This window comes from Ostrinia furnacalis, unplaced genomic scaffold (genome assembly GCF_004193835.3).
Source record: "Ostrinia furnacalis isolate ACB-3 unplaced genomic scaffold, ASM419383v2 OfSCF0371, whole genome shotgun sequence".
NCBI classification, from domain to species: Eukaryota; Metazoa; Arthropoda; class Insecta; order Lepidoptera; family Crambidae; genus Ostrinia; species Ostrinia furnacalis.
Genome location: NW_021130610.1, coordinates 4,537 through 25,765, shown reverse-complemented (window position 1 = coordinate 25,765; position 21,229 = coordinate 4,537). Strand labels below are relative to the sequence as shown.

The window sequence follows — 21,229 nt, the reverse complement described above, 5'->3', positions numbered from 1 at the left end:
TTAAGAGTTGTATGTATCTCCAATTCCATCCAGTGTCGAAGTATCTCAGTGGTTCGGCAAGCGAAAGGTCGTGGGTACCTTAGGCAGTTCAATTTAACCCTCAAATCGTAAACCTTTTTATTGGAACACTCAATTTAGCTTCTAAGAAACCCACCCACTTGTCTTTGTATAGCAATTACTTGCCTACAACGTTATCGTATTCGTAAGTAGGTACCTCAATAATAATATTATCCCTTTTCGATACATCCATAACAGCAATTCAAACTTAACAGCATCTTATTTCCAAGTAATAAGGGTTAATTTGCAACAAATATGTACCTACTCGTAAGCCCCAATCCGTGATAGGGCTACACAATCTTGTAATAGGTAATGGGAAAATTCTAGCTAATCAGATTAGTGTGGGGAAGTCGTTGATGTTAAAGGTAGATAACTGATGAATGAATGAATTCATACCCTGTTCCTCTATCATTTGGGAGCTTAACTCTAGGATACCAAACAACTTTATGATCTTTTAAAATAAGTGGTCTGTCAATTATGTAACTTTTGCTTAAATTAACATTTGGTTGGTTTTGAATACTTATCTTGTACTTAATCCGTACTACCAGTAGGACCAAAAATTTAATTAGATCTCCAATTAAAATAAGCAATATCATGAAAGTAATACCAGCTCTCTTTCTAACGCGTCAGTGGATCCAATACGAATATGTTCCCAGCTGATATGTGCCGTGAACCGAAAGACGAAACAATCCGGGTAGGTATACGTAATTCCTTGTTAAAGCCGAATATCGCTTGACTTGTATTATATTTATACTTGCCTTATATGCTTAGTTAATAGTTTGCTTAGGATGCAAAGACGACTTTATTTTTAAGAGATGGCATCAATTTATATAGCTGGTGTCCATCATAAATAGTGGCACTGTTACATGCCCATTGTAATCTTATTGATAGAACCATGGGCACTTAAAATGCTCTTAGTACTACCGGTAGGACTACAAGTAATGCTAGATGCCCATGGTCCTACTGATAGAACTATGGACAAAAATGCCCGTGGTACTACCAGTAGAACCTCGCAGCAGGGCCATGGGCCAAATATGTAAGTAATTAGATCTTCCTTCCAGAAGTCCTTTTGTGAGTAAAAACTCCAATTATAAGTGATCCAGCTCCCTTTCTAACGCGTCAGTGGATCCAATATGTTATGTTATGTCCCAGCTGATATGCGCCGTGAACCGAAAGACGAAACAATCCGGGTATACGTGATCCGTGTTAGAGACTAGAGGCTTCGTGTAAGATTAGAGATCGCTTGACTTGCCACCTGCCTTATTTGTTTAGGATGCGGTCTTATTTATATGAGCCTTGCTAGCTTTTGCTCGCGGTTTTGCCCGTAGTTACTTGATCGAATCAGAAATGAAGAGATCCGTTGGAGAACCGTGACTGACATAGCCCGCAGAATTGCTAAAATCAAGTGCCAGTGGGCGGGCACATAGCTCGTAGAGCTGATGGCTGCTGGGACAGGAAAGCCGGAAGACGTAGCGTGGGCAGGCCTCCCACTAGGTGGACCGACGATCTGGTAAAGGTCGCGGGAGGTGCCTAGATGCGCAGAACCGTCTTTGTGGAAATCCTTGGGGGAGGGCTTTGTCCAGCAGTGGACGTCTTTCGACTGAAATTAAATATCGCTTAACTTGGCACTTGGCCTTATTTGCTTAGGATCCGATGTTATTTATATGAGCCTTACTAGCTTTTGCTTGTGGTTTTGCCCACATTTCACCACGAAGAAAAATATACCTTACCTCTCAGCACAGATTCTTAATTTAATAAATTACTTCTCGGATTTTTGTGAGAATCTGTAACAGCAAGACAAGATTTATCATTGACCTCAAATATGCTGTCCAAAATAGTTATCAAAAGCTGTGTGTCGATACGTTTTAACGTATGACTCTTCGCCTATTTTATAGTCGAAACGAGGCAAGCTATACTTTTTTATGCTTTTTAATATCTATCTACTGATGCCTTTTTTAATACCTCTTCCACTATTATAAAACTAAAACAAGAGAAAGAATATAATAAAATTGGAAGTTACTCAAAAGAACTCTAAACTCAGTGTTCATAAAACTGCTATTTCATAAAGATATTTTTGTTGAGTCAAGAAATTTAATTTGATTTCTGTGGCGGTAAATGCTAGTTCTAAATGGCAAAAGTCGTAATCCGTCTGAAGTCGGATTAACGCCAAGCTGCCGCTAACGACGTTATTATAAGCGAGAATCACTCGGATATTGTTAAGCAGGGTACTCATCTAGCCGTGTAGCATGTAATGTATCAGATACTGTATCAAGTGAGTACATAGGCACGAGCCCGCTGCGAGCTGCTCGCGCGTGGTTCGCAGGGAGATCGCAGCGACCCGCCGACTGGAGCTATCTAGATACGCGATGACCGTGGACGAGCCGTACTCACTTGAAGGTTGGACACGTTACATGCTACGTTACATGCTACATGGCAGGTGAGTACCCTGCCTTAGGATCTAACCAGTCAATAGTGACAATCAATGGTGAATAAGATGTAGTTAAAGGTCGCGGGAAGCATTTGGATGCGGGCAGCGTAAGACCGGTCAAGTGGAAATTCTTGGGGGAGGCCTTTGTCCAGCAGTGGACGTCATTAGGCTGAAATGAATGGCAGTCTCCTGTCGACAGACTACCTTCATTAGACTAACTAAGACAATTCTTACAAAACAGCTCATAACACAACTTGTTTTATTTTTATTTGCCGCCGTCTGTAATTCGCAAGTGAAAAGATGAGGATGTAGAATTCAGACAAAGGGAAACGACAACCATGCGGGTATTGTAGAATGTACCTACTTATTCCACTTTCACAAAAAGAGGTATAATAAATATGATCTTGCATTATATTTTATCTCTTTTTGTAATAAAACCTATACATAATTAAATTCTCCAAGAACGTTGGAGTCACGAGGCTTCCTTCGGTTTTTGCTGCCTGAGTGCATAAAATAAAGACAGCATGAATACAGAATTCGTATCTTATGCATTATGTAAACACATTAAATCTATAAAATTACGTCTTGTCTTGCTTGCTACTGCAAGATGGTTTGCACGAGCCATAAAGTAAATAAGGTATTATTTCCACTGCATTTTTGTAGCAGAAATTGTATACAGACTTAAAAGAAGCTATCAAGTATAAATTCTAATTCTGTCTGAGGTAAAATAAATTAAAAGTAATTTTATTAAAAATACTCAAAATAGAATTATTTTATAAAAGCGAAAGGTCGCTGACTGACTCACTTACCATCACGAAATCTCAGAAACTACAAGTGCCAGGAGTCTCGAAATTTGCATGGTGGTCCCTTTTAGAACATAGGTGGTCACTAAGACAGGATTTTGCAAAATTCAACCCTAAGGGGGTAAAATGGGATCCACGCGTACGAAGTATAATATACCTACGTAGCTCTTTTGCTGAAAGAAATATCAACTACAATTATTATTTCACGTACAAACTTTGTAAAAACAGTGTTTATTCTAACGTCCAGTTTAGTTTCAGGTGTAGAACCTCACAACCCTTTCCTAGAACTAAAACTTAATTGTTAGAGTATGCTAATTGCCTCACGCCCCTTCATTAACTTGCAGCGAGGTAATTGTTGACGGGGTGGTTTTATTTGCTACCGCTTTCTTGTGGTGCAATTAGACAGTTAACTACAGTGTATTTACTGCCTATTGATTTCATTTAAACCATAATTTAAATAAATAAATTCGTTCCTCTATCGCACCATAAACTGTTCATAGCAAAATCACACAGGCCACAAAAGTGCAAAAGGGCTTTTAAAAGCCTACTTGAAAAATAAAATGAGTTTTTACATAAGTAGCAATAAAATTTTAAAGATTTGACTTCTTTTCTAGAGTAGGTATAAAGTCCAAACCCTAGAGGTATTAGTATCAGTACCATATCCACAGGCGCAACTATTATTTCAATAGTACAGGGCACGATAATTTGTCTTTAGGTTACTTTCATTTCAAAATAAAACCAGGTGCCCTATAGTAGGACCACCCCCGCTCCTTCCATGGATGTTAGGAGGCGACTAAGTTACAAATATGCGAACGTCGGGCATCCTCAAGCTGTCTGGCTAGCGTGGGGAGTATGGGTCTTCCTCATTTCGGCTCCTCAACCCATCTGGCTAGTGGGGGGTAGGCCAAATCTTTCCTTTCGCCTCTCGTAAATTAGTGAGGGTCGCAAACCTGCAGTGTCAAGACCTATGATGATGCTATTGCTAAGCTAGTCTCTCTTTTCCAGAGCGGTCGGAGGCGCTCAGTGGTCGGCTGTCAAAGTCAGCGTCAGAGCTGTCATGTGCGGCGCCAGCGCCGACATCGCCACCGCCACGCGCGAGATCCGCGCACCACCACGCGCCGCTGTCTGTGGTGCACCGCACCACGCACTTCTTCACCAACTTAAAAGTAAGTTATAAATAAATATTTTTCAGCCATTTATATAGGGACCACCACGCACCAACGCCTGTGATTCACCGCACCACACACATCTTCACCAACCTTGTAAGTTATTTGTGTTGGAGCTATCATTTCACCACCGCCACGCGCGAGATCCGCGCACCACCACGCGCCGCTGTCTGTGGTGCACTGCACCACCCTCTTCTTTACCAACCTCAAGGTAAGCTAGAGGTCTTCTGGCATCCATAAAGAGACCGCATCAGACACTTCTGTCAGCTCCAGAGCTGTCATGTGCGGCGCCTGCGCCGACATCGCCACCGCCACGCGCGCGGTCCGCGCACCATCACGCGCCGTTGTCTGTGGTGCACCGCACCACGCACTTCTTCACCAACTTAAAGGTAACCTAGAGGCCTACATGTAGGCATCACCAAGCACCACACCACTTTTTTTTTTACCAAACTCAAAACTATATGAGATAAGCTACTGGTCTTTTTCGGTCATATTATAGGAAGCGCACCACATTCTTCTCTCTCTTATAGATCTTCTTGTGCCATCTATAAGAGACCACCACGAACCTTCGTCTGTGGTGCACTGGTGCACCACATCCACATCTTCTGCCATATAGGCTGAAAACTAAATCCATACATTAAAATTTGTATTATAGTATGTAGATAAAATGATTACGAAGACTACGCTAACCCTTTTAATAACACATGTATCTTGATAGAAAGATAAGTTATTTAATTAAAAACCTTACGAGTACTCACCAGTTAATAACATGAGTGCTACGCCAAAGACTGCAGCTATTTTGTTCTGTGTCCATTCTATTATTAACAATATCGATTATTTAGATTATTTCCGCACCATTTCCTCGAATAATACTACACTGTTAGTAATAAATAATGTGCAGATACTCTGTAAAGTCGGCACGTAATGGCCTGGAATATCGTTTATGGCGCTTCATTGGAAATCACTTAAATGCACTTTGTATTATATTGTATAGAATGACTATTGCTAGGTACTATAAACTCTAGGCAGTTTGAAAATGCAGTACCTATCGTTTATTTTGTATAAAGATTGAAGAATGTAAAGTGAAACTGCTTTTCGTTGATTTGTGTTGTGATTATATTTTTATCGTAGTTCGTATTTCACGAGCTTTTACACGCAGATTTGGATTTTCTCTATCACAAAGAGTCTGAGTGTGCCTCGCTTCACTGTTACATATTTTTATTTTGAAGTTTAAAGCTAAGTTTTAACCGTAACTATAACCATAACCGGTGTTTTTTGTATGGAGTTTGATAGACTTTTGACGTTTGTTAAACTTAAAGTAAGATGGTGCAACCCAGCCTATGCTGTACAGATTTAACATCACAGAATTTTAAATAGTAAGTAATTTGTGCCCTAACGGGCGAGCTTGTGATATTATAAGCATGAATGAGAAACTCTATTTCTTTGTCTCCATAATAATGGGACTACCTCCCACCTCTCGTTCCCACCGCTGCAACTCCTGTGTAGCCAGGTTCTACAGCTTGACCGCCAATAAAAACCAGTAAACGTCAAGTTTGTCCCGGGCGAAAGTAAACCTGTACAAACCAGTAAAGGTCAAGTTTGTCCCGGGGAAAGTAAACCTGTCATTGGACCTGTAGAAGTTAATCAGAAAAACATAGGAGGAGTAAGAGTATACAGGGTGGAAACGATAAGTGATCTCACTCGATTATTTCTAAACTATGCAAGATATCGAAAAACTGGTTACTGATCCTGAAAGTGCTTAACGAGCTCTATCCAACGGTACCAATAATAGGTTACAAAATAAACGGGATCTATCTGAAAATTCAATGTTTCCAGCTTCCATACATTTAATAAAACCACTTAATATTAAAAACTATACAAGCTATCCAAAAACTGGTTACTGATCCTAAAAGTGCTTCATGAGCTCTATTCAACGGTACCAATAATAAGTTACAAAATAAACTGCATCTATCTGAAAATTCAATGTTTCCGACTTCCATACATTTAGTACTGCCACAGTCATGGCACTCATGTCTTGATAATATTATAGCAAGTAAAGCCTAGAACCAATGTTTTCCATGAATAATTTTAAATAAGAATGCAATTTACGAGTTCATTTTAAGTGTTTATTATTTAATAAAAAAAATCAACACTTTTAATATTGTGTGACTGGCATACATTTAGTATGGAGGCTGAAAACATCGAATTTTCGAATAGATCCAGTTAATTCTGTAACCTATTACTGATACCGTTAGAAAGAGCTCGTGAAGCACTTTCAAGATAAGTTACCAGTTTTTCGATATCTTGTGTAGTTTAGAAATAATCGAGTGAGATCACTTATCGTTTCCACCCTGTAGAATTAGCTTCCTTACAGTGCAAAAGTTTACATACTGTTATGGTAAAATTTTCTCTTGTCTCCAGAGCCGATGGCAGCGCAGTCGCAGCCGGGAGCGGTGCCCGGCCGGCACTGCCTTCTCGCTGGCTCCAGGCCCGGACAGCAGTGGGACGGAGTATGCTGCAGACCAGAGCTCAGAGCACAGCACTCCTGCGCACTCGCCCCGGCATAAGGGGAGGAGAGGTAAGTGGATCTTTATTTTTCTCCACAATCTAAAATTTTACAATATAAGGCGGTGTCTTGCACTTGCAGATACAGAGCACCAGAGCTGTCCGCTCTCGATGAGATTGACTATAATCTAAGTGACCCAAGTGCATTATGATAGTGCTATAGTTCTGTCCTGCTGAGTTAGCATGAATAGAATCTTCTCATGACATTATATCGATTTTAAGTGACAAATGCTTATCGTCTAAAATTCACGATTCATGCTGAATAGAACTCACAATGGTACTGGTAATAAACAGACCACAACCGGTGGCGGCATCAGACTATATTAATTGACCCAGTTAAAACATTTACAACAGAAGTACAGGACAAAATAGTAGGTAATGTTGTGCTAACAGGCTGCCGCTCAGCATTTATCGAGATGTACTCAAAAGGGCCTAAAAAGAAGCTAGTCTTCTCCGGACTGTTGTTGGCATGGCCCTGGTAACACCCCTGGTACTACGGGTGTCTATGGGCGACGGTAATCACTTACCATCAGGTGATCCGTCTACTCGTTTGCCTCCTGTCCCATAAAAATGGCACATCCTTTACGGTGGTATAGGTGTACCAGAATCTCATGGCAAATGGGGAAAATAAACTTTGTTGAATGCAATACTGGGGAAATTGGATTAAACGATCTTGATACTGTTTAATTTTTTATTTATGACTAATATTAATGAACATGAAGTACGAATGCCTACCTATACATTTTAGGTATGTGTATGAATAATGTTGTTATACATCGGGTTTTTAACATAGAAACATGTCTTGAAAAATAAGTAAACCGTATATTACTGTAAATAATTTTATTATGTGTCATACTTATAACTTATCACTTCATTCAGAACTAGAAAACGATTCTAAGAACTCCACTTGCATTTCTTGTTCTTCAATAGATGATCAAGTTAAAGAGGTATTTATACAGGGTAGAATTTTGTAATGGCACCTGGAGGGAAAGTACTCTTAATACTGAAATTTTACTGAAAGAAAACATTCCTTTATTTTTGAAAAAAAAAAGAGAACTGCATTCAAAGATTTTCGAATTTTTTTCGAAAATTCTCTACTATACTTACATACAATTTTCTGCAACATTATTCAAATAATTTAAGATTTCATGGTTTTCCTTTCATTTGATTTATCAAGTTTGTTAGAGAGTTTTCATCCTTATACTTAACCCTAACGATCGATGTTATAAAAATACAGGATGTAATTTTTAAGAGATTTTAGTTGGTTCGATTCCCGGGTGTGGCAAGCAAATTTTTGGAAATCTTTGAATGCAGTTCTATTTCTTTTCAAAAATAAAGGAATGTTTTCTTTGAGAAAAAATGGCATTGTGGTGGTGGCTCACAAAATTTCACCCTGTATAATATAAAGCATTTCAATTACTCAAACTTGCTTGATGAAATCTTTTTCAATTTTCTTTACATGGTCGTAACTTTTTCACTATTCCTCTGCACCAATGTATGAAATACACCTGAAAACCCCGATAAAGCAGCTATTAGGTAAGAATAATATAAAAATAAACATGGGTTATGTTTATTTTCCTTCCTTCCATCCTTCTGACGCGGTTAGGTAATAAACTAAATGTATCAAAACATTTCACTCCAACTTACTGTCAACTCAACGACGCGCTTTAAAGTCAAAGATTGGCTTTGAATTATGCATTATTTTACAATACACATTGAAAACAATATGATTTGCTTGAGCTTTTTCGAATTTTTCACAAAAATAACAAATAGGCATGAAGAGATTACAAAATTTCTGCAGCGGCTGACAGATCTCTTGATTTACTTTGACAGATGACAATAAAGCCATAGACAATGGCCATATGAAAAACACACTTTTCCAATATTTTTGTTTGCCATGAGATTCTGGTACACCTATATTCTGAGTGCATTCTGTAGCTCTATTATGTTCTAGCATGAGCGTTACAATATGCAAGAAAGGATTTTTTCCTGGCGGCTTGGTGACTGGAATTGAACCGCCACCGGTGCAGACGGAGACGATGGTGAATTGTCTGCACGTGAAAAAGAGGTTGTCCGGCTTGCAGAAATTTATATAAGTTACCGTTCCTTGTGTGAAATTAGAAAATGTAAATAAAACAGCTCCCTCTCAATTGACACAATTTATTTTTATCTCGTATGCTCGTATATAGTTAACAATTACGATATTATAATAACTACTGTAATAGTGCCAATCTCAAGGGATTCAGGGTCGTTAATTAGGTTCGGTTTGGTGAATATTATTGCCACTACAAATTTCTTAAAACTCAGCCTAAATATTAAAAGACTCTACTAGTTAAGATAACTGCGCGATGTCAGGTCGGAAAGACTCCTACTTGAAGGATGGAAAAGTGGGTACCTTGGAAGCCATGCGGTTATAAGCCGTTACCCTGAACGTTCCTCTCTTCTTCCGGGGTCCAACGGGTCTCGCACACTTTTAGGTTACAAGCAGCGTCCTCCACGGCCTCAAGCGCGCAGTGCCAGATGAAGCTCTTGCATCTCTTTGACAGGTAAGCGTTCAAACTCTTGCAGAGACAGAGGTTTGATGACAAGGAGGAAATGCGAAGAGATCAGCAGTTAACCCAACACTAACATACAATCATCTTTCATACCTCTCTTTCATACCTGTAAGCATCAGTTTCAAATTATACTGCTTGCCACCTGCATTCAAAATTCCCCATAGAGTCCCAACTGTGAACCAGTGGTACTCGAATCCCCATTAACGTTGTAAGGCTATTTCGGCCATTACGAACATATTTTCTGGAATAGCCATCCAGTGGGCCCTAGGGAAAGTGTATATTTCAACACATGTCGTCCCTAGAAAAAATGTCTGGGTTAAAAACCACAGAACAAAAATGTCGCTGGCCACAATATAAATTGGACGTCATCGCAACAAAACACAAAACACAGGGAATAGTGCATAAAAGCACATGATGTCATCCCTGGAAAAGACAAAACAAACGAGGCATGTATATAGGAGATACATAGCACTCAAACAAAACAAAACAAAAACACAGAGATAAAATCTCTGGAAAAAAAAATATATCTGAACTTTAAGTTACAGGTAAAGCAAAACTGTAGCAGATACCCGACAACTCGATTGTGTCCAAAAAAAAAAAAATTTTTGCTAAAAGAATCTACCGTTAGTAAACTCAGCCTAAATATTAAAAGACTCTAATAGTTAAGATAACTGCACGATGTCAGGTCGGAAAGACTCCTACTTGAAGGATGGAAAAGTGGGTACCTTGGAAGCCATGCGGTTATAAGCCGTTACCCTGAACGTTCCTCTCTTCTTCCGGGGTCCAACGGGTCTCGCACACTTTTAGGCTCCAAGCAGCGTCCTCCACGGCCTCAAGCTCTTGCATCTCTTCGACAGGTAAGCGTTCAAACTCTTACAGAGACAGAGGTTTGATGACAAGGAGGAAATGCGAAGAGATCAGCAGTTTAGAAAGGAGAAATATTTCATACGAAACGAAGAGAAATTAAAATATATGAAATATCATCAAAATGTAAAATATGAAATCTATGAAATTTGAAATTGTAAAATCTGAAATTTATGAAATATAAAATTTGAAAATCCCAGCATCTGAAACGAAAAACACGAGTGTCAGGATCACATGTGGAACGTGGCATTAGGTTATGAAAAAAAGAAAAAATAAATAAATTCTCCGACGGGAACTTACCTCATGTGTGTTTATTTTAAAAATACATTAAGAAATTATCGTGGATGCATTCTGCATTCCACGATTTGAAACACAGGGGATTACATCCCCGAAAATAATAAAATTGCGGTTGCGCAAGATCGACCAAAATTCCAAAGTGATTTGACAGCTCAACTGACAGCCTGCGAGTCATCGACATCGCAAGACGTTTCGTTTCGCCGCTTAGGTAAAAAGCAAATACTAATAAAAACCATGATGAAAACAATCTCCTGAACACTGAAAACATTCTATTAAAAAATAGAATAATCAAAACAAAAACATTAGGAAATGTTTCAATAAAATATATTTGAATTGACTGAGCAAAAAGCGCCATCTATTGCAAATTAATTCAAAATCACGCCAATAGATGTCGCCAGTGGTATCCTAAATCCAAATATCGAGAAGAAATATCAATTTGTGAAAACAGCCAAAATTGCAACGCTACAAATAATCGATATTTGGGCGTTTATCAAAATCGTTTTCAAATGTAGTAAAAAATGTATATTATCCCATAATCCGACGCAGTCAACGAAATTACTTTAGTTGGTGACTGGTCATGCTAATGGAAAGTCGTTTTCGATCTTACTTTTAGAAGCAAGTTCCCTTCTTGAACTTTAGTTTGAAATCAAAGTTTTGAAGAGTGTCTAGAGAATTCTTAAGAAAGTTTAAGTCATTAACGTGATTCCTAAGTAGAATGCAAAGTGACTTGAAGACTAGTTTGTTAACTCCCGACCAACAATTTGAAAAGCTTGTTAATTTGAACGCACTTACTTATCTCAGAAACTACTGCACCGAATTCAAAAATTTTATTTTTCAAACTAAATTATAAATATCTTGAAAAAAATCGAACTGCCTAAGGCGGGATTTTATTGTGTTGGATAACCCATTCATTGCGGAAGGCTACATAATACACTACGACCAATACGAGCGAAGCATCAATTAAATATGTTGAAAACGGGAAAAATATTCAAACTATTTTCGGGCCTACGAAATAGCGGGTACAGCTAGTACACATTTTAAATACGATAATGCTAGCTTATTATGCTACTACTAAGCTACTATATTTATTCCACGAATACAAGGTAGGTAATTGTAGTACACTATCATGTTGTAGATTAACCAAATTAAGTCATTGCGTGTGCCGCTCCTTTCTTTTGTAGAACACACGGAATAATTTACATTTATTGTTCTAATTGGGCACACAATGTGCAGGTTCCGGTGTAAGTTTTTGAAACTTACGGTGTTAAAGATAAGGCCGTTTTTAGAAGCTTAGAGCTCATAGCAGACTAACACTAGCAGACTCGGAAAGGTATCAACAACGTATTGCCTTTCGCGCGCTATGTCAATTGCGAGGCGAGGCGTTTACGTTACGGTGCGGATAAGTGCGTTGCAGTATGGAGTTTCATACACAGAATACTATACCTTTCTAGGTTGATAAATGTGCGACGTCCTTTAAGGGTAAAACTAAAGCTACTTACGACATTGTCTTGTTCGTTCGTTCGTTTCAGCCGAAAGACGTCCACTGCTAGACAAAGGCCTCCCCCAAATGTTGTGCTTTCTCGATAAAAGAATTTGTGATAATCTGTAAATCTTTCAAAATACCTCAGTTTCTCTTTTTATAGAGTCTACAGACTTAGAATATATACATCTTAGCCAGTTTCTGTATGTTCCCAATGTAAATATCTTTATTTCCCTAATGAAACATTAAAGTTAATTGTTTCTAAAATGCCACACAAAAATAATGTCGTCAATGAAAGTCAATTAAAGTTCTCGGAATAAATGTTAATTTGGAACACAACTGTTTTGCTTACGAGAACTTTATTTAAAGCTATTATTAAGCTGATAATCTGGACATATAAAACTTTAATGATAATTGTTGCTCTATTTAAAGCTATTATTAAGCTGACCGGTTAATGGTTTTTAAATACACTGGACAAAGGTTGTAGGGTAATTGTTTGTTTTTCCAATAGAATTTCGAATTTAATCGTCTTTACAAACAAATTACGAGTAATTGTAGATCATAGATCGTATAACTAATTGTATTTCAATTAATAAGTTGTTGCGCTGGTGTTCTTAGAATTTTATTTCTTTGATGTGTGATTAGAAATTAGTTCAATAATAAAAGGATGAGATCTCTAATCTATATCTAAGGCATTTGGTTGATTATCGCCCTTATTCACAAACGATGCTTCAAATCGAACGCACAGCGTTTAATGATTGAAGTAATATCTCAATGCGTTGAATAGAGCTCTGTGAATGGTTCGTGTGTCACCCTGTGCGTCCACGCGCACTGTGAGACCTCATAGTAATGTTTGTGAGTATGGGCGTTACAGTATTTTAGAGAAATAAAGGGCTATTCCTACCTCTCGTTAACCAAAATTAATCAGAAGGACATAAAAGGAAATAAGATAATTAAACATCACCTATTCTTAACCTCCAAACGTAAACGTGATGTGCGTATAAAAATGTCTTTCCAAGACATACATTTTAAATCGAATGATATTTTTCTCCGTTCAACCCATAATATTCACGGTCCATTGATTGATGTGAGCCGGGCAGTAGAGTGGGTTCATCTCTTGTAGGAGCGGACGTGTTCTCGTATTGAAGAATGAATGAGGCTGGGTTGCACCATCTTACTTTAACTTTGACAACCGTTAGAAATCTGACAAACCCCATACAAAAAGCACCGGCTATCGATAAAGTTACGGTCAAAGTTAGGTGGTGCAACCCAGCCTAATTAATGCCCGTTTTCACCATCAATTCCTGACTTTTAAGTGACCTCTATGCAAACAAAATTCCTGTTATATGTTACCATAGGGTTCACTTTAAAATTAGGGATTGATGGTGAAAACGGGCTTATGACATTTATTTTTATTAAGGCCTGATTTTTCAATAGCCGGATAGCTTTTAACTGAAGAATAAATTTGGCATATTGACAATTTCAGTATGGGAAATATGTCAAAATTTCTGACGGTAAAAATATCTTTACAGGTAACGCTACAATTGATAGTAAAGGGCACTTCTTCGAAATCGCATTCTTCGGCTGATTCATATGGACAAATTTCAAATTCAATTTTAGGTTTGTAACATAGACTCATATGAAAATAGGTACACCCAATAACATATATTTGGATAAGGGACTCGTTTTTGTAAAGTAGTTTTCAAGATATCGACGTTCAAATATTTTGTGCCCATATGAATCAGAATTTGTTACATATTAATCAAAAATAGAAATAAAATTTATAATGTTTATGTACAATTGGCTCTAAATTAAGAAAATAATCATATTATAACAAAAACAATCATCTGTTGTTACGAGAAAATGCAACGATTCCACAATAATTGGTGAAAAAACATTTTTTTGAAACTTTAGTATACATCCATAATATTATGTCATCATCATAATTATTTCAACTGAACATAAACCTCTCCCAATGATTTCCATAATGACAGGTGGGTAGCGCCCTGCATGAGGACTGTTGCCTGTGGGAGGACGTTCTACACTGAGCTTTCCGGCACGTGGCTTCCACTCTAGAAACGTGCTATCCCATCGGCCATCGTTTCTGTATACTATGTGTCTTGCCCATTATCACTTCAGCTTGCTAAAACATCGGACTATGCCACCATGTGACTTTAGATCGTTTACGGATCTCCTTATTTCAGATTCGATTGCATGAAAAAAAAACCAGCATAGTCCACTCCATAGTACACTATGCAACTTTGTGGTTCGTAAGCCTACAGTGAGAGGCCGCTTTTCAGTACAATTTGTCATCACTGATAACACACACTGGATGTAGACTTTCATCTTATGGCACTAAGGTATTTTAGATGACTCTACCGAGCTGTATCACTTATCCAAGCTATTGTTGTTAAGACGTCCACCTACAAGGTGAAGAAGGTGAGATGAGCTTATAGAGGTTGTGGCAATGGCAATCAGTTAATCTCGAAATCATTGGAGGCCTATGCTCAGTAGTATATTATTATGTGCTATGGACGCCTTAAGTGTAGCTGAAATAATTATAAAAATAAATAAATCGTTGGGCAATTTCATACAGCGCCATTTAGCCACAAAATAAGCAACAAATTATGCTTGTATTATGGTTGCTAGCTTAACGGATATGACCTAAGCCCTAATGATTTCTATACTTTCCCTAAAATAAAGAATAAATTGCGTGGTCAGAGATTTTCATCACCTGAAGAAGCTGTGGAAGCCTACAAAACGGCCATTTTGGAGACCCAAACTTCCGAATGCAATGGTTGCTTCAATGATTGGTTTCGTGTATGGAAAAATGTGTCAAATTTCGCGGAGAATACTTTAAAAAGCAATAAATACATTTTTAAATAGTAATGTTGTTTCACTTCCTTGATTCCCGAAATTTTCAGTGCCGCCCTCGTATACTTATCAAAAAAACACATTTCTTTTCATTTGCTTCGCTACGAATCATTACTTACAACGCCTACGATATTCCGTAGCGCCGTAGTCAATGCTCGTAGCCTGCCGTAGCCAGACCGTAGCACCATCTCTGCAGCGGCGCTGAACTAAAATTACAGCTACAGCGCCATCTATTGAGCGAGTGGCGAACTGATTTACATCGTTTGTTTTGTAAGGTTCCTGAAACTTGCAATCCTTGCTGAAACTGAAGTTTAGTTCCTTGGTTTGCGTTTAGGAGGCAGAACCAGTTAGTAAAAGGCTTATTTGAAGCTCTCATTCATGATTAAAATAAATATTAAATTCTAGTTATTACTTTGTTAGTCCGATAAAAATATGGATGCACCATAAAACTTATTTAAAGTAAATCACGATAAAAAAAATCCAAGACAATGTTTCAATATTTTTTTACTAATTTTCAAAATAAACATACAAATTGGTTATGAAACAATATTGTAGAAAAAAAATAACGAGGGGTTAACGGGATTATCAGTAATTTGGATTTTACAATCTCTAATAGGTATTATTTAACAAAAAGCTACATAACGTCCCAGAGTGTGTGTTTGAAATTCTAATCACAGATTCGAACGGATCGGTTATTTTCGGGACATTGTAAACGGGATGTTCGTATGAACATTATCAGTAAAACACGTATCCTGTAAAAAACAGGATGAGAATAAGCTTTTTCTCATGGAATAGCATGTATAGTTTCATTTTTATTTACACTTCAGCACAAACTCCTACAGGGTGACTGGTAATTAGTGGCGTAACTGTCATTGTTTTATGCAAAAACTGCTAAACAAAAACTTTATTAAGGACGGTATGTCTCATAGTGATATCTGTCAGAATAACCCTAGACTACCTCCCCTTAACGGCTCCTCCACTAATTACCAGTCACCCTGTATAACCTCCCACAATAACAAAATGGCCAATCTCATCTAGTTAACGTGAATAATTCATGCACCTAATAGACGAATATTTAAGCATTATTGACCTTGATCCCTAAACGAGTTGGGTCTGCCTAGAATATTCAGCGGGACCAACTTTGTCTGGATCAATATTCGACCTGGAACTCAATGGATGCAATATTTATAGCTTAGATTTCAGTATTGTTTTTCGTTACGGTCAAGAAATTGCATCTAGATGCATGGTTTTAAATTGCACTTCGTTGCATATTAAAGGAAGTGACATATAGTAGGTCATCATTTTTTATAATTTGGGCTCTTATTTAAATTACTCCTAAAAATGTTAAATGTTGGTTGCATAAAAAAAAGAAAAGTGGATTTCATAAAATTGAAGAATCCATAAACATGAAGAATCTGTTTTATAAAATATCTATCAATTAAGTACTGCGATCATAAAATAAATATTATTTTTATTTGCAGTTTTTTAACTAATCTATATGAATTTTCCTTCCTATTAGAAGTTATTAGTATAGTTTGAATGAGGGTTTTCGCGATTGAAAAATCCGCCAGATGGCGGGACGCGGACGTGGGGTCCGACCGCTGCGTGATTGGTGGATTTTGACATATCTGTCAATGTCATGTCAAAAATAACCAATCACGCAGCATCTGGACCCCGCGTCCACGTATCGCCATCTGGCGGATCCTTCAATCGCGAAAACCCTCATTGTAGTTATGGTATTTGGTATTAGAATTGTATATCTTGGCTTTACAGGAATAAAAATGACAAATCCGTTAGCTTGACGCTCTCTCTGTTCTATTTATTTAAACAATGATGTTGCGTTTAGGAAGTGTGTAAAGCGCTACATTCAGCGCGTTCTCAAGTGATTTCAATTGTCTGCTAGAGATAATAAATGCTAGTAATTTACCTAATAAACACAACACTAGCTCAAGGTTAAAAATGATTCAGTGATTCTTACTACATGACGCTGAAATGTAGTCTGGAAACCTGAAGTGATTTGTTAATTTTGTATGCTAAGACTGAGTTGCACCATCTTAATTTAACTTTAAAAACGTCAAAAATCAGTCAAACTCCATACAAAAAGCAGCGGTTAATGTTATTGTTACATTTAGAATAAGGTGGTGCAACCCAGCCTTAGTTAACCTTGATTGACTTTAATAAAGTTAATTAAAAAATTCAATTTGGGCAAACGACTTGCTAATTTTTACATGACAAGGACAAGACTGGTAATTTACAGTGAATTAGTACGGTCTCGAATTTTGTTGTGTATTTCGGTGTATCAAAATGGATCTTCTAGAAGTGTTTGTTGAAGTAGTTACTGGTAAGTATGTAATGTTTTAGTATTTTTTAATTTACCGGAATATTTAATGTAAAACCTGTAAAACTAGGATAGCTACGAAAGCTATAAGCGTAAGGGCTCTTTCCACGGAGACATTTGCAGGAACTGCTATTTGCAGGGAGTTCAAATAGTCCATTTGCAGTGTCCAAAAAAACCAATCCGTACAACGGAATTCGAATTTCAAATAGTACACACTTCTGTGTTCACACGACTGTCCAGTTTTGCGGATTATTATTGCTACAGGAAAGGGTCCTAAAAGTATTTTTTTACAGAAAATCATTTTCTTCGTCTAAGTAAGTAAGCCAAAATATTCTTGTATGTAAGTAAAACCCTTCGTACACTAGTCTGCATAAGTCTAAAACTCGACGATTTTGTTCCCTAAGGGCTCGACGACCGATAAACTGTTTGCGACATGTGTCTGTCATGTACGAATTTTCATGACTTTGTACTGCTGTACTCGCCTAGAGACCACAGTCGTCGGATATCGAAGATTTGTGTACGAAGGGCTTAAACACACATAAAAAACTTGTTTATGCCAATTACTTTCCGAACAAAATAAATCTCGGTTCGATAAACAGTTTAACAAATCTATTTATAGGTTGATCGTTAAAACTTTTCGCTTTTACCGAAAAGTGAATTTCATTGTGTGAGAACTAGAAAATTAGTATTAGCTAGTCGTAATAGCTAAGAATCTAGTCAAGAATTTCAGAACAAATTCAGTTTTAATATCTCAATCTATACTAATATTATAAAGCTGAAGAGTTTCTTTGTTTAATTGTAATAATAATATTCCGATTTGAAAAATTATTTCAGTGTTATATAGCCCATTTATCGAGGAAGGCTAAAGGCTATATACCAGCAAAAATGAAAAATGTTGCGAAAACGCGTTTTCAGGCGTACGAAGTCGCGGACACAGCTAGTATTAGATAAGATTGCACTTTGAACTCTCACGTCTTTGAGTCTCCAACCTCATTCATATTCCTGATGATATATGTACAAAATAACCCTTATTAGCTAGGGCATAACGAAGCAATAATCCTTGGATAAAGTAGTATTAAAGCAAAATCCCACATAACGAGCGTCCCCGGTTTAATTATAATGGGTTTGCTTTTGATGATAATGGATACTCGTAGATAAATAGAGCTGTTATCTCAATGAAGAAGAATATTAGTGAACTTAAAAAGCCAAATTGCTCGTTGACGCTTCGGTGGTCTAGTGGTAAAACCACCTATCAGACCCAGAGGTCCTGGGTTCGATTCTAAGTGGGTGCTATTTCTGCTCAGGTTGGTGGTAGGGCATGTTCTAAATCCGCCTAGCCAGTTACTTTAGTATGTCAGTCGCTTTAATAACAATGTTTTAACAGCAGTGTTGTGTTTCGGTAGTTGTAGGTAAGGTTCTTCTGTGGTTGAAGATTCTGAATAAAGCTAGGTTTCTTCAGTCTGATCATCAGTTTCTATCAGGCTTCCCCGTCGGGGGTTGAAAAATCTGTGCCACTCATAAATAACATCAGGTTTTTCCAAGGACTTGACAGCTGTCACTTCGCTGTTTTTTATCAAAGGCAGAGTTGATGTCAACTTTCATAATATTTACTATCCCTGACAATCCCTAAAGCATAATAATACAGGGTGTTTCTTGTAAGGTGTCAAGCCGAAGGCAGGTGATAGGTGAGGACTAGACCTATCGATTTCACCCCCATGTATGTTTTACGATTTTTCATAGTTTAGAAGTTATCGTTAATTTTGTGATTTTTTCAAATTGTGTGACCTAGTAGGCTTTAAATTTTTTTATCTTTTTTTTGGGTCGACTTTTCTCAGATTTTTTTTTTGACAGATTCCCTATTAGTTGCAGAGTTTTGAAAAAAATAATCAACTTCCTATCTTTGATGCAAGATACAAAATTTTTGCTAGAAACATAAAAAATATGCTTTTAGCGGAACATTCTAAAATTTTCAACTTAAAAGTTTAAAAAAAAAACAAAATTCCATAGGTCCAAAATAATTTTAAAAACTGCGCAGTTTTCTGAACTTTCATAATAACACAAAAAAACATGTACTTAATAGGCCATTATTTTCTGTAATCGCTCCACTAAAGTGGTAAGTCGGAGATTCCGTTACATGTTTTTCACTTTCTTAGGACTAAGTAATGTTTGCAATCCCTTAAGTTTACGTTATGTAGAACACATTTAGAGACAATAACTGAACAGAACATTGTTTTATCCACAACGAGGAAGCTCTTGCCCTTCATCTGGTATACAATAGGGAATATGAAAATATTGATGAACTGCGGACAAAGCTGACTGAAGCACAAAACCAAATTAAAATGAAGAAGAAGGTTTTACGAAGATTTTTTTTGCGTCGTTGTCGAATGTGCATTCAGGTCAACGGCGGACATTATGAACATTTACTTTAAAATAAATCATTACACCCATTTTTGCTCTCTCTCTCTTTATCTCTTTATCTCTCTCTCTCTCACACACACACACAAACACAAACACACACACACACACACACACACACACACACACACACACAAACTCTTTCCCTTTCTCTCACACTCTAATAGGTAGGTATATCAAATTTAATCGTAAAGTAACAATCACCACTGTGGTCTAGTAGACCACCTATTTAGAACAGCCAATTTCTCTGTGGCTTAGGATTCCGGGTGAAGCTTGCTGATCATCCATCAGTTTCCATCAGGTCAGATGAAGGGCAAGAGCTTCCTCGTTGTGAATAAAAAAATGCTCTGTTCAGTTATTGTCTCTAAATGTGTTCTACGTAACGTAATCTTAGGGGATTGCAAACATTAGTTAGTCCTAAGAAAGTCAAAAACATGTAACGGAATCTCCGACTTACCACATTAGTGGAGCGATTACAGAAAATAATGGCCTATTAAGTACATGTTTTTTTGTGTTATTATGAAAGTTCAGAAAACTGCGCAGTTTTTAAAATTATTTTGAACCTATGGAATTTCTTCTTTTTTTTTAACTTTTAAGTTGAAAATCTTAGAATGTTCCGCTAATAGCATATTTTTTATGTTTCTAGCAAAAATTTTGTATCTTGCATCAAAGATAGGAAATTGATTATTTTTTTCAAAAATCTGCAATTAATAGGGAATCTGTCAAAAAAAAGAAATCTGAGAAAAGTCGACCCAAAAAAAAGATAAAAAAATTTAAAGCCTACTGGGTCATACAATTTGAAAAAATCACAAAATTGACGTTAACTTCTAAACTATGAAAAATCGTAGAACATACATGGGGGTCAAATCGATAGGTCTAGTCCTCACCTATCACCTGCCTTCGGCTTGACACCTTACAAGAAACACCCTGTATACAATGCCCGCACTGTAGATGAAGAAAAAAGATGTAATAACATTTTTAACGAAGACCCCAGTGGGAACGAAATGGGAAAATAACAAAAGAATACAGATAACTCAATTCTGGGGTAGTTAATACAGTATGATATGATGGAAACTGCTACTTTAATATTCTATTCACGTTTTATTATAAAAACATAATGTTACTGAAGAGAAAGCACTGAAAGCAGGGTCACTAGACTTTTTTTTTAGAAATGCTGTAGAATTCTGCTATATGTATTACACTCTTGACAGAATTATGACATGTTATGGCATTTTTTTTATGAAACTTTACAATTAATTGCTTATACAAATCCATCCTCCTGTCCCTCCTCATAAATAAAGTAAGTACGTGTTATCTACTAGATTTGATTTTAAAAATTCGATAGGTATCGCTAAAGATTCGTTAAGCCTCTAAGTCGGTGGTTAAA

The 21,229-nt window shown here is 37.1% G+C and overlaps 1 protein-coding gene and 1 long non-coding RNA gene across 2 annotated transcripts; both read left to right on the top strand.

Moving 5' to 3' along the window:
* The first annotated feature begins 998 nt into the window (after nucleotides 1-998).
* On the top strand, nucleotides 999-7,021 carry LOC114361237 (uncharacterized). The gene is made up of 3 exons (XM_028316228.1): nucleotides 999-1,093; nucleotides 4,294-4,454; nucleotides 6,876-7,021. The coding sequence occupies exons 1-3, from the start codon at nucleotides 999-1,001 to the stop codon at nucleotides 7,019-7,021; spliced, it is 402 nt and encodes a 133-aa protein (XP_028172029.1).
* A 2,353-nt stretch (nucleotides 7,022-9,374) lies between these two features.
* LOC114361242 (uncharacterized) lies at nucleotides 9,375-10,527 on the top strand. The gene is made up of 2 exons (XR_003656581.1): nucleotides 9,375-9,496; nucleotides 10,382-10,527. It is a non-coding gene; the product is annotated as an uncharacterized LOC114361242 (long non-coding RNA).
* The last annotated feature ends 10,702 nt before the right edge of the window (nucleotides 10,528-21,229 follow it).